A 12825-nucleotide genomic window follows, 5' to 3' on the forward strand; every position below is an offset into this window, starting at 1 on the left:
GTGGGGGAGCAGAGAAGTGGTCCTGTTGGCCCTCCTGCTGGTTTAAGCAGACAGAAGGCTAGTCGACCACACGGGGCTTCACAGAGCACCTACTCCCACTAACCCTCAAGTCCAGAGGTTTACAGCAAGGTGGGGTGGGTGACAATTGGGCTGTTCATAAACGTCCCGACCACCAATTCGGGGCTGAATGCTCACTGGATCTTATCTGTGACCAACCCCACCCTCCCTCGGATGAGATGCATATTCTGATCAAAACGTCTGGGCGTGTGGGGGTGGACAATGGGTATCTGATCGCCCAGCCTGTAATTCCAGTCTCTCCTGTTCCCCAACTCTGTGACGAGGGAGGTTTCAAGTTCCCCCAGACAGGCAAGTTTGTACATGGATGTACCTACCAGAGAAGGTGCAAAACTTGACCTACTCTTGGGAAATAAGGCAGGGCAGGGGACTGAGGTGTCAGTGGGGGAGCACTTTGGGGCCAGCGACCATAATTCTATTAGATTTAAAATCGTGATGGAAAAGAATAGTCAGTGGTGAGGGAGTGGGCGCTGTCAGAGGGTCAGTTCTGAGGGAATGGGCGCTGTGGGAGAGTCAGCGCTGAGGGAGTGGGTGCTGTGGGAGAGTCAGCGCTGAGGGAGTGGGTGCTGTGGGAGGGTCAGCGCTTGAGGGTGTGGGTGCTGTCGGAGGGTCAGTGCTGAGGGAGCGGGCGCTGTCGGAGGGTCAGTGCTGAGGGAATGGGTGCTGTCGGAGGGTCAGTGCTGAGGGAGTGGGTGCTGTCGGAGGGTCAGTGCTGAGGGAGTGGGCGCTGTCGGAGAGTCAGCGCTGAGGGAGTGGGTGCTGTGGGAGAGTCAGCGCTGAGGGAGTGGGTGCTGTCGGAGAGTCAGCGCTGAGGGAGTGGGTGCTGTGGGAGGGTCAGCGCTGAGGGTGTGGGTGCTGTCGGAGGGTCAGTGCTGAGGGAGTGGGCACTGTGGGAGGGTCAGTGCTGAGGGAGTGGGTGCTGTGGGAGGGTCAGCGCTGAGGGTGTGGGTGCTGTCAGAGGGTCAGTTCTGAGGGAGTGGGCGCTGTCGGAGGGTCAGTGCTGAGGGAGTGGGCGCTGTGGGAGGGTCAGTGCTGAGGGAGTGGGTGCTGTGGGAGGGTCAGCGCTGAGGGAGTGGGTGCTGTCAGAGGGTCAGTTCTGAGGGAGTGGGCGCTGTCGGAGGGTCAGTGCTGAGGGAGCGGGGACTGTCGGAGGGTCAGTGCTGAGGGAGTGGGTGCTGTGGGAGGGTCAGTGCTGAGGGAGTGGGTGCTGTGGGAGGGTCAGTGCTGAGGGAGTGGGTGCTGTGGGAGGGTCAGCGCTGAGGGTGTGGGTGCTGTCGGAGAGTCAGCGCTGAGGGAGTGGGTGCTGTGGGAGGGTCAGCGCTGAGGGTGTGGGTGCTGTCGGAGGGTCAATGCTGAGGGAGTGGGTGCTGTGGGAGGGTCAGTGCTGAGGGAGTGGGTGCTGTCAGAGGGTCAGTTCTGAGGGAATGGGCGCTGTCGGAGGGTCAGTGCTGAGGGAGTGGGTGCTGTCGGAGGGTCAGTGCTGAGGGAGTGGGCACTGTCAGAGGGTCAGCGCTGAGGGAGTGGGTGCTGTCAGAGGGTCAGTGCTGAGGGAGTGGGCTGTGTCGCAGGGTCAGTGCTGAGGGAGTGGGTGCTGTCGGAGGGTCAGTGCTGAGGGAGTGGGCACTGTCAGAGGGTCAGCGCTGAGGGAGTGGGTGCTGTCAGAGGGTCAGTGCTGAGGGAGGGGGCATTGAAGTTCTGAATTGGAGAAAGGCCGATTTTGACGGTATTAAGCAAGAACTTTCAAAAACTGACTGGGGGCAGATGTTCGCAGGTAAAGGGACGGCTGGAAAATGGGAAGCCTTCAGAATTGAGATTCCAGGGAAAGTATGTTCCTGTCAGGGTGAAAGGGAAGGCTGGTAGGTATAGGGAATGCTGGATGACTAGAGAAGTTGAGGTTTTGGTTAAGGAAAAGAGGATCCATATGTCAGGTATAGACAGGAGAGATCGAGTGAATCCTTCGAAGAGTATAAAGGCAGGAGGAGTATACTGAAGAGGGAAATCAGGAGGGCAAAAAGGGGACATGAGATAGCTTTGGCAAACATGGTTAAGGAGGATCCAAAGGGTTGTTATAAATACATTAAGGCAGTTCAAATACACACACTTTTAAAAGTTGGGGAGGGAGAGAATTGTTTCACAAAATAAAAGGGAAAGCGCATCTCTTTTGTTTTTCCTTTGATTATTTTCCACGGAAGGGTCTGAACGAGACAAAAGGGCCGCCGGTCTGTGGGGCTGAGAAAATGGCTGCCGTGCTGGGGAGGGGAAGGAGAGGGGAGAGTGACTGGCCCAAAATGCACTGCACACTCAAGCCAGGCCACCAGTAGGTAAGAGGCCCTAAACCTGGCCTACTTTGCCCAACTCTTAACACTCACCCTCCTTTCTTATGTTTTTTGATCTTATTGAGTATTTTGTTTTATTTAAACATTATTTTGGACTCTTTCCCCCCCCCCCCCCCCCCTCTCTCCTCCAGCCACATTATGCCTCTTCACCCACACAAAGCAACTCACTGCCTCTGAACCGGACCCAAAACGTGAAGTGTTGATTTATCTTTGCAGATACTGCCAGATTTGCTGAGCTTTGTCAGCAGCTTTTGTTTCTGTTTGGCAGGGTTTGAAGTTCTTTTGGTTTTTAAACCCAGTTTCTCTCCATTTTGGATTATTTGGCCCAACTTCCTTTGATTTCTGTGGGTTTTTTTTAAATCTATCCACGTTTCTGTCACCTCATCACCCAACCAATTTCTTTTTAATCCTATTTCAAAGACGAGGGGGCCACGTGAGAGGAGACTGATTTTTTAAAAAAGGCAAATTTTTTTTACACTTCGTGTATGCAATGAACGTTTTGAACAAATGATGGATGTGACCCCAAAATTGGAGGCGTACTGGACAGCGAAGAGGGTTACCTCAGATTACAACAGGATCTGGACCAGATGGGCCAATGGGCCAAGAAGTGGCAGATGGAGTTTAATTCAGATAAATGCGAGGTGCTGCATTTTGGGAAAGCAAATCTTAGCAGGACTTTTACACTTAATGGTGAGGTCCTAGGGAGTGTTGCTGAACAAAGAGAACTTGGAGTGCAGGTTCATAGCTCCTTGAAAGTGGAGTCGCAGGTCGATAGGATAGTGAAGGCGGCTTTTGGTATGCTTTCCTTTATTGGTCAGAGTATTGAGTACAGGAGTTGGGAGGTCATGTTGTGGCTGTACAGGACACTGGTTAGGTCCCTGTTGGAATATTGCGTGCAATTCTGGTCTCCTTCCTATCGGAAAGATGTTGTGAAACTTGAAAGGGTTCAGAAAAGATTTACAAGGATGTTGGAGGATCTGAGCTACAGGGAGAGGCTGAACAGGCTGGGGCTGTTTTCCCTGGAGCGTCGGATGCTGAGGGGAGACCTTATAGAGGTTTACAAAATTATGAGGGGCATAGATAGGGTAAATAGGCAAAGTCTTTTCCCTGGGTTCAGGGAGTCCAGAACTAGAGGGGCATAGGTTTAGGGTGAGAGGGGAAAGATATAAAAGAGACCTAAGGGGCAACGTTTTCACACAGAGGGTGGTATGTGTATGGAATGAGCTGCCAGAGGAAGTGGTAGAGGCTGGTACAATGACAATATCTAAAAGGCATCTGGGTGGGGACATGAATAGGAAGGGTTTGGAGGGATAGGGGCCGGGTGCTGGCAGGTGGGACTAGATTGGGTTGCGATATCTGGTTGGCATGGACGGGTTGGACCGAAGGGTCTGTTTCCATGCTGTACATCTCTATGACAAAAGGGTAACTAGGGAGAGAATAGGTGCCCTCAAAGATCAGCAAGGAGGCTTTTGTGCAGGAGGTGGGGGAGATACTAAACAAATATTTTTCATCAGTGTTTACTGTGGGAAAGGGCATGGAAGATATAGACTGTAGGGAAATAGATGGTGACATCTTGGAAAATGTCCAGATTACAGAGGAGGAAGTGCTGGATGTCTTGAAACGGTTAAAGGTGGATAAATCCCCAGGACCCGATCAGGTGTACCCGAGAACTCTGTGGGAAATTAGGGAAGTGATTGCTGAGCCTCTTGCTGAGATATTTGTATCATCGAAGGTCACAGGTGAGGTGCCCGAAGACTGGAGGTTGGCAAACATGGTGCCACTGTTTAAGAAGGGTAGTAAGGACAAGCCAGGGAACTATAGACCAGTGAGCCTGACCTCGGTGGTGGGCAAGTTGTTGGAGGGAATCCTGAGGGACAGGATGTACATGTATTTGGAAAGGCAAGGACTGATTAGGGATAGTCAACATGGCTTTGTGTGTGGGAAATCATGTCTCACAAACTTGATTGAGTTTTTTGAAGAGATAACCAAGAGGATTGATGAGGGCAGAGCAGTAGATGTGATCTATATGGACTTCAGTAAGGCGTTTGACAAGGTTCCCCATGGGAGACTGGTGAGCAAGGTTAGATCAGATGGAATAAAGGGAGAACTAGCCATTTGGACACAGAACTGGCTCAAAGGTAGAAGACAGAGGGTGGTGATGGAGGGTTTTTCAGACTGGAGGCCTGTGACCAGTGGAGTGCCACAAGGATCAGTGCTGGGTCCTCTACTTTTTATCATTTATATAAATGATTTGGATGTGAGCATAAGAGGTACAGTTAGTAAGTTTGCAGATGACACCAAAATTGGAGGTGTAGTGGACAGCGAAGAGGGTTACCTCAGATTACAACAGGATCTGGATCAGATGGGCCAATGGGCTGAGAAGTGGCAGATGGAGTTTAATTCAGATAAATGAGAGGTGCTGCATTTTGGAAAAGCAAATCAGAACAGGACTTATACACTTAATGGGAAGGTCCTGGGGAGTATTGCTGAACAGAGAGACCTTGGAGTACAGGGTCATAGCTCCTTGAAAGTGGATTCACAGGTCGATAGGATAGTGAAGAAGGCATTTGGTATGCTTTCCTTTATTGGTCAGAGTATTGAGTCCAGGAGTTGGGAGGGTCATGTTGCAGCTATACAGGACATTTGTTAGGCCACTGTTGGAATATCGTGTGCAATTCTGGTCTCCTTCCTATTGGACAGAAGGTAGTACGTGTATGGAATGAGCTGCCAGAGGAAGTGGTGGAGGCTGGTACAATGACAGCATTTAAAAGGCATCGGGATGGGGATATTAATAGGGAGAGTGATATGGGCCAAGTGCTGGCAAATGGGACTAGATTGGGTTGGGATATCTGGTCTGCTTGCGCAAGTTGGACTGAAGGGTCTGTTTCCGTGCTGGACGTGTCTATGACTCTAAGCTTCTGACTATCATTGGAAAATGACTAGTCTCATCACATCTGGAAAGGAAAGGGCCCTTTCAGATACCGATGGCGTTGAAGGAGCTGGTCAGTGACTTAAATCAGAGCCACATGGCACCGAAACAGACCCTTTGGTCCAACTGAGGTAAAAACAATGACTGCAGATGCTGGAAAGCAAATACTGGATTAGTGGTGCTGGAAGAGCACAGCAGTTCAGGCAGCATCCAACAAGTAGCGAAATCGACATTTCGGGCAAAAGCCCTTCATCAGGAATGATTCCTGATGAAGGGCTTTTGCCCGGAACGTCGATTTCGCTGCTTGTTGGATGCTGCCTGAACTGCTATGCTCTTCCAGCACCACTAATCCAGTACCAGCCTTTGGTTCAACCAGTCCATCCCGACCACGTTCCCAAACTAAACTAGTCCCACCTGCCTGCTCCTAACCCCTATCCCTCCAAACCTTTCCTATTCATGTACTTCTCTTTTAAATATCAATGTACCCACATACATCCCTTCCTCTGGAAGTTCATTCCACACACGAACCAAATTCTGTGTAAAAATATTTGCCTCATGTCTTCTTTAAGACTGTCGCCTCTCACCGTAAAGAGCCCCCTAGTCTTGAAATCACCCCCATCCTATGGAAACACTACCTCCCATCAACTCTGTCCAAACCCTTCCTGATTTGATAAACTTCTATTAGATCACCTCTTAACCTCCTACGCACCAGTGAGAAAAAAAAAAGTCCCAGCTGTGGTTTATAATTCAAGCCTGGCACCATTCTGGTAAATCTCTTCCAAACCCTCTCCAGTTCAGTAACATCCTTATCCTTCCTATAACTGAGAAGGACAGTGAGTGACATAGACAGAGACGAATAAAAAGGTGTGAGAGATGGAGGGGGAGGAAAGGGGGGGAGGGGGAGGAAAGAGAGAGAGAGAGAGAGGGGAGTGAGAGGGAGAGGGAGGAGAGTGGGAGGAGGGGGGTGAGAGAGAGAGAGGGAGGAGGGGGGGTGAGAGAGAGGAGGGGGGTGAGAGAGAGAGGAGGGGGGTGAGAGAGGGAGGAGGGGGGTGAGAGAGGGAGGGGGAGAGGTGTGATAGAGGGAAAGAGAGAACAACAGGGTGAAGATGGAGGGATGAATGAGACCAAGACAGAGATACAGCAGGGACTAAGAGAGACAGAGGTTGGTTGGGGAGGGGGCGGGGGGAGAAGAGAGCATGTGAGATAGATAGGGAGGGAGGGTTTATGTACACAAGGAGTGGATAGGAATAGAGCCCAATTCAGGAGGGCACACACACTATCAGGTTACATAGGCACAGCTGTGATTCAAAAGGCACACCCTTTCTGTAAACACACACACACATGACACAGTAAAACAGGACCGGTGTAAACCCTCTTTATTTTCATCATTCTTTTGTGGATTGGGGGTGTTGCTGACTGGCCTGGCAGGGTCCACCTGTCTTTATTGGGACTGCACACAGGGCTGTTTCAGTGCCACCCCCTCACTGTGACGGTCTGGAGTCACAGCGGTAGGCCCAGACTGGGTTAGAAAGGCAGCTTCCCTCCCCGCCCACAATCAATGACCTCCATTGGAGTGGAGAAAGTGAGGACTGCAGATGCTGGAGATCAGAGCTGAAAAATGTGTTGCTGGAAAAGCGCAGCAGGTCAGGCAGCATCCGAGGAGCAGGAGGATCGACGTTATGGGCATGAGCCCTTCTTCGGGGCTCCAAAAAGACCCCACCACCAAGGATAGATTGCCCTCCCCTCCCCTATCAGCGTTCCAGATCCAAACGGACCCCACCACCAAGGATATATATTCCCTCCCCTATCAGCATTCAGGAGAGACCACTCCCTCTGTGACTCCCTCGTCAGGTCCACACCCCCCCACCAACCCAACCTCCACTCCCGGCACCTTCCCCTGCAACCGCAAGAAATGCAAAACTTGCGCCCACCCCTCCCCCCTCACCTCCCTCCAAGGTCCCAAGGGATCCTTCCATATCCATCAGAAATTCACCTGCACCTCCACACACATCATTTACTGCATCCGCTGCACCCGATGTGGTCTCCTCTATATTGGGGAGACAGGCCGCCTACTTGTGGAACGTTTCAGAGAACACCTCTGGGACACCCGCACCGACCAACCCAACCACCCCGTGGCTCAACACTTCGACTCCCCCTCCCACTCCACCTAGGACATGCAGGTCCTTGGCCTCCTCCATTGCCAGACCATGGCAACACGATGCCTGGAGGAAGAGCGCCTCATCTTCCGCCTGGGAACCCTCCAACCACAAGGGATGAATGCAGATTTCTCCAGCTTCCTCGTTCCCCTCCCCCTCACCTTATCTCAGTCCCAACCCTTGAACTCAGCACCGCCTTCCTAACCTGCAATCTTCTTCCTGACCTCTCCACCCCCACCCCCCTCTCCGGCCGATCACCCTCACCTCCGTCCACCTATAGTATTCCCAGAACCCCTCCCCCAAATTCCCTCTTTCCCCCCCCCCCCCCTCCCCCACACCTTTTATCTTAGCCTGCTTGGCACACCTTCCTCATTCCTGGGGAAGGGCTTATGCCCGCAACGTCGATTCTCCTGCTCCTTGGATGTTGCCTGACCTGCTGCACTTTTCCAGCACCATATTTTTCAGCTCCATTGGAGTGTTCCTGTTTTAAAAACAGGAATCATACACCATTCCAACGCAGTACAGGCCCTTCGGCCCTCGATGTTGTGCCCACCTGTGAAACCAACCTGAAACCCATCTAACCGACACTATTCCACTCTCATCAATATGCCTATCCAATCACCATTTAAATGCCCTTAATGTTGGCGAGTCTGCTACTGTTGCAGACCCCTACTACTCTGCAAAGAGACTACGTCTAACATCTTTCCTGTATCTATCACCCCTCAATTTAAAGCTATGTCCCCTTGTGCTAGCCGTCCTCATTTGAGGAAAAAGGCTCTCACTGTCCACTCTCTCTAACCCTCTGATTATCTTTTATGTCTCAATTAAGTCACTTCTCTCTGATGAAAACAGCCTCAAAGTCCCTCAGCCTTTCCTTGTAAGACCTTCCCTCCAGACCAGGCAACATCCTGGTAAATCTCCTCTGAACCCTTTCCAAAGTTTCCACATCCTTCCTATAATGCGGTGACCAGGACTGTACACAATACTCCAAGTGCGGCCGCACCAGAGTTTTGTACAGCTGTAGCATAACCTCATGGTTCCAAAACTCAATCCCTCTCCCAATAAAAGCTAACACACCGTATGCTTTCTTAACAACCCTCTCAACCTGGGTGGGCAACTTTCAGGGATTTATGTACCTGGACACCGAGATCTCTCTGCTCATCTACACTACCAAGAATCTTATTAGTCGCCCAGTACTCTGCATTCCTGTTACTCCTTCCAAAGTGAATCACCTCACACTTTTCCACATTAAACTCCATTTGCCACCTCTCAGCTCAGCTCTGCAGCTTATCTATGTCCCTCTGTAAACTGCAACACCCTTCATCCCCAACTACTACTCTACCAATCTTAGTGTCATCCGCAAGTTTATTAACCCATCCTTCTGCGCCCTCATCCAGGTCGTGTATAAAAATGACAAACAGCAGTGGCCCCAAAACAGATCCTTGCGACACATCACTGGTAACTGAGCTCCCAGGATGAACATTTCCCATCAGCCACCACCCTCTGTCTTCTTTCAGCTAGCCAACTCCCAATCCAATCCAAACCACTACACGGCCCTCAATCCCCTGCCTCTGTGTTTTGTGCAGAATCGACGGCTTTGGTAACGGTCACCGTCCCTCGGGATTATACACACGTGCGGCTTGGAGTCTTGTTGCTTGCACCGACAGCGGGAGGCCATTTGGCCCATCGCATTGGCATTGGCTGACCAGGCGAGAATTCACTCAGTGCCATTGGGGACGTGGAAAAGACCGTTTCGCCGGTCTCAACGAGATTCCCATCTCCCCAAAGGGTAATGCACCAGCTGGTCGGATCTCTGGCTTTTACGGACACACACTGGTTTCGGGATGAACACTGGCTTGCAAACTGTAGGCATTAGCTAGGCCCAGTTGCAGGCTCTCGTGTAAATACAGTCACAGGGGGTGAGGACACTACTGGATAGGCCAGCATTTATTGCCCCATCCCTCATTGCCCCAGAGGGCAGTTAAGCGTCAACCCCATCGCAGTGGGTCTGGAGTCACGTGTAGTCCAGACTGGGTAAGGGATGATAGCTTCCTTTCCTAAGAGGACCATGAGATGGGTTTTCCCAACAATCGATTCACGGTCATTAGATTCTTAACTCTACCTTTTTTTTTATTGAATTCAAATCAAGTCACTTGCTGGTATGAGAGTCAAAGCTGAATCCCCAGAACATGACGTTGACAGCGATAACGTCGCTCTGCTTTGGGCTCAAAAGTCCCACGCACCCTCGCCCAACCCCTCTGACAGCGCAGTGCCCCCTTGGCCCCCACCTGTGCAGTGCTTTCCGAACGGGTGAGACTGGGGCCTCAGACAGACCCACAACCCTGCCCGAAGAGCAGTGGGTGGGTGCGTAAATCACGACAGACCGCGAGAGCTCAACCCAAAAAAAAAGTGAACAGCGTTGTCTTTACTGCACTGTGAAGGACGGCTGGAACTCCAGGGGAGCGTGCAGAAGCTGCGGAACGTGGCAATGTTGAGCACCGGTGCAGCGCGTGTGCGCGCTCAGAGAGACAGAACGATACTTGGTTGCCAGCAGGAAGCTGGAAGACGGTCAGCAAATTGTGCATGCGCTGACAACGGGTGTCCAATGTCCACTGCAGTTATTGGCTCTGCAATCTCACATCCCGTGACACACACACACACACACACACACACACACACACACACACACACACACACACACAGTCCAACAGTGGTCTCTTTCTGCTTCTCCCACGATGCGCCCCTTCCAAACCACCTCCTGTAGTCCGTGCAGGTCAGCGGCTGGAGAAAAATCCCTTCAGTAACTTATCGAGGAAGGACAGGGAGTCACCGAATTTCCGCAGCTCACTGGAGGTGCCCTGTCCTGCTCGCTGCTCCCAGTGCTCTGCGAACCTCTGCCGATCACCTGTGTGAGGGAAACACACACAGACAGGAAACAGTCAATGTCAGCTAGTGCAAAGCAAGAGGGCTGCAGCTGACGGGCAAAGGGGAGGGCATCCCCGCATCTTCTGCCAGCCATGCGGATAGGCACATCCATAGTTCAAACAAGCGCACAATGCCACACAAGCACACAGCCGAGCACATAACGATGCAGATACAATAACCCCACACAGGGTATAGAAGCTCACAGACACAGATGTGGAGTATACAGGAAAACAAACAGTGTACACCCCCCACTGCGGGCACACACCCACCGTGGGCACACACCCACGGCCCAGCACACACCCAGGCAGACAGGTGCCAGCGTGCACACCAACACCGGGCCATCACGTACACAGGCACACCCCATAGTGTCCACACACACACCCATCACTTACACAGACACACCCCAGAGTGTACACACACACACCCATCACTTACACAGACACACCCCAGAGTGTGCACACACCCACCACAGGTACACAGACACACCCCAGAGTGTACACACACCCACCACAGGTACACAGACATACCCCAGAGTGTACACACACCCACCACAGGTACACAGACACACCCCAGAGTGTGCACACACCCACCACAGGTACACAGGCACACCCCAGAGTGTACACACACCCACCACAGGTACACAGACACACCCCAGAGTGTGCACACACCCACCACAGGTACACAGGCACACCCCAGAGTGTACACACACCCACCACAGGTACACAGACACGCCCCAGAGTGTACACACACCCACCACAGGTACACAGACACACCCCATAGTGTACACACACCTACCACAGGTACACAGACATACCCCATAGTGTACACACACCCACCACAGGTACACAGACACACCCCATAGTGTACACAGACACACCCCATAGTGTACACACACCCCCCACAGGTACACAGACACACCCCATAGTGTACACACACCCACCACAGGTACACAGACACACCCCATAGTGTACACACACCTACCACAGGTACACAGACATACCCCATAGTGTACACACACCCACCACAGGTACACAGACACACCCCATAGTGTACACACACCTACCACAGGTACACAGACACACCCCATAGTGTACACACACCTACCACAGGTACACAGACATACCCCATAGTGTACACACACCCACCACAGGTACACAGACACACCCCATAGTGTACACACACCCACCACAGGTACACAGACACACCCCATAGTGTACACAGACACACCCCATAGTGTACACACACCCACCACAGGTACACAGACATACCCCATAGTGTACACACACCCACCACAGGTACACAGACACACCCCAGAGTGTACACAGACACACCCCAGAGTGTACACAGACACACCCCAGGTACACAGACACACCCCATAGTGTACACACACCCACCACAGGTACACAGACACACCCCATAGTGTACACAGACACACCCCATAGTGTACACACACCCACCACAGGTACACAGACACACCCCAGAGTGTACACAGACACACCACAGGTACACAGACACACCCCAGAGTGTGCACACACCCACCACAGGTACACAGACATACCCCATAGTGTACACACACCCACCACAGGTACACAGACACACCCCAGAGTGTACACACCCACACCCATTATGGGTACACAGACACGCTCCAGCATATGGGTCCAAGAGCAGACTGACACACACGAGTTCACAACACAAATACATAGAGACAGGAGGATACAGCACAAACTGTAGTTGTGGGTGTGTTTGCCGAGCTGGGCAGTTGATTTGCAGACGTTTTGTCCCCGGTCTTGGTGATACCTTCAGTGCTTGGAGCCTCCGGTGAAGCGCTGCTGGAATTTATTTGGTTCCCTTCCGGCTGCTCGTTGTCGGGGGTCGGTAGATCGGGTCTAGACCGATCAGATGTGGGCCAAGACAGTTGACCAGGGCCTCACCGTAGGACAGAACTGAACCACACACACACACAAAGACAGCGATACTACAAGATTTGGAGATGCCAAAGTTGAACTGGGGTGTCCAAAGTTAAAAATCACAACCACCTGAAGGAGCAGCACTCCGAAAGCTAGTGCTTCCAATCAAACCTGTTGGACTACAACCGGGTGTTGTGTGGTTTTTAACAACAAGACAAATTGACCACGCTAACCAACAGCACAGACACCTGGGTCAGTCGGCTCTCCAACAGACAGCTTACAGGCTCAGTAAAGCTGTACTAGCCAAAGGGACTCAACTACAACCAGAAACACAAAAATCAACAGCTTAAAAATACGGGGTAGACCATTTAGGACAGAGCTGAGGAGAAACGTCTTCACCCAGAGAGTGGTGGCTGTGTGGAAGGCTCTGCCCCAGAGGGCAGTGGAGGCCCAGTCTCTGGATTCATTTAAGAAAGAGTTGGATAGAGCCCTCAAGG

General features: G+C 51.8%; 1 protein-coding gene across 3 annotated transcripts in view; it reads right to left on the reverse strand.

Moving 5' to 3' along the window:
* Positions 1-9605: 9605 nt before the first annotated feature.
* The window catches only part of hax1 (HCLS1 associated protein X-1), a 23979-nt gene continuing 20759 nt past the window's right edge, over positions 9606-12825 (reverse strand). For all 3 annotated transcript variants that reach the window (XM_072548992.1, XM_072548991.1, XM_072548993.1), the window contains exon 7: positions 9606-10401. In XM_072548992.1, coding sequence (XP_072405093.1) covers positions 10271-10401 — 131 coding nt within the window. In that variant the 3' untranslated portion in view covers positions 9606-10270. The remainder of the gene's footprint in view (positions 10402-12825) is intronic.

The sequence above is a fragment of the Chiloscyllium punctatum genome, chromosome 28 (assembly GCF_047496795.1).
Source record: "Chiloscyllium punctatum isolate Juve2018m chromosome 28, sChiPun1.3, whole genome shotgun sequence".
Taxonomy (NCBI): domain Eukaryota; kingdom Metazoa; phylum Chordata; class Chondrichthyes; order Orectolobiformes; family Hemiscylliidae; genus Chiloscyllium; species Chiloscyllium punctatum.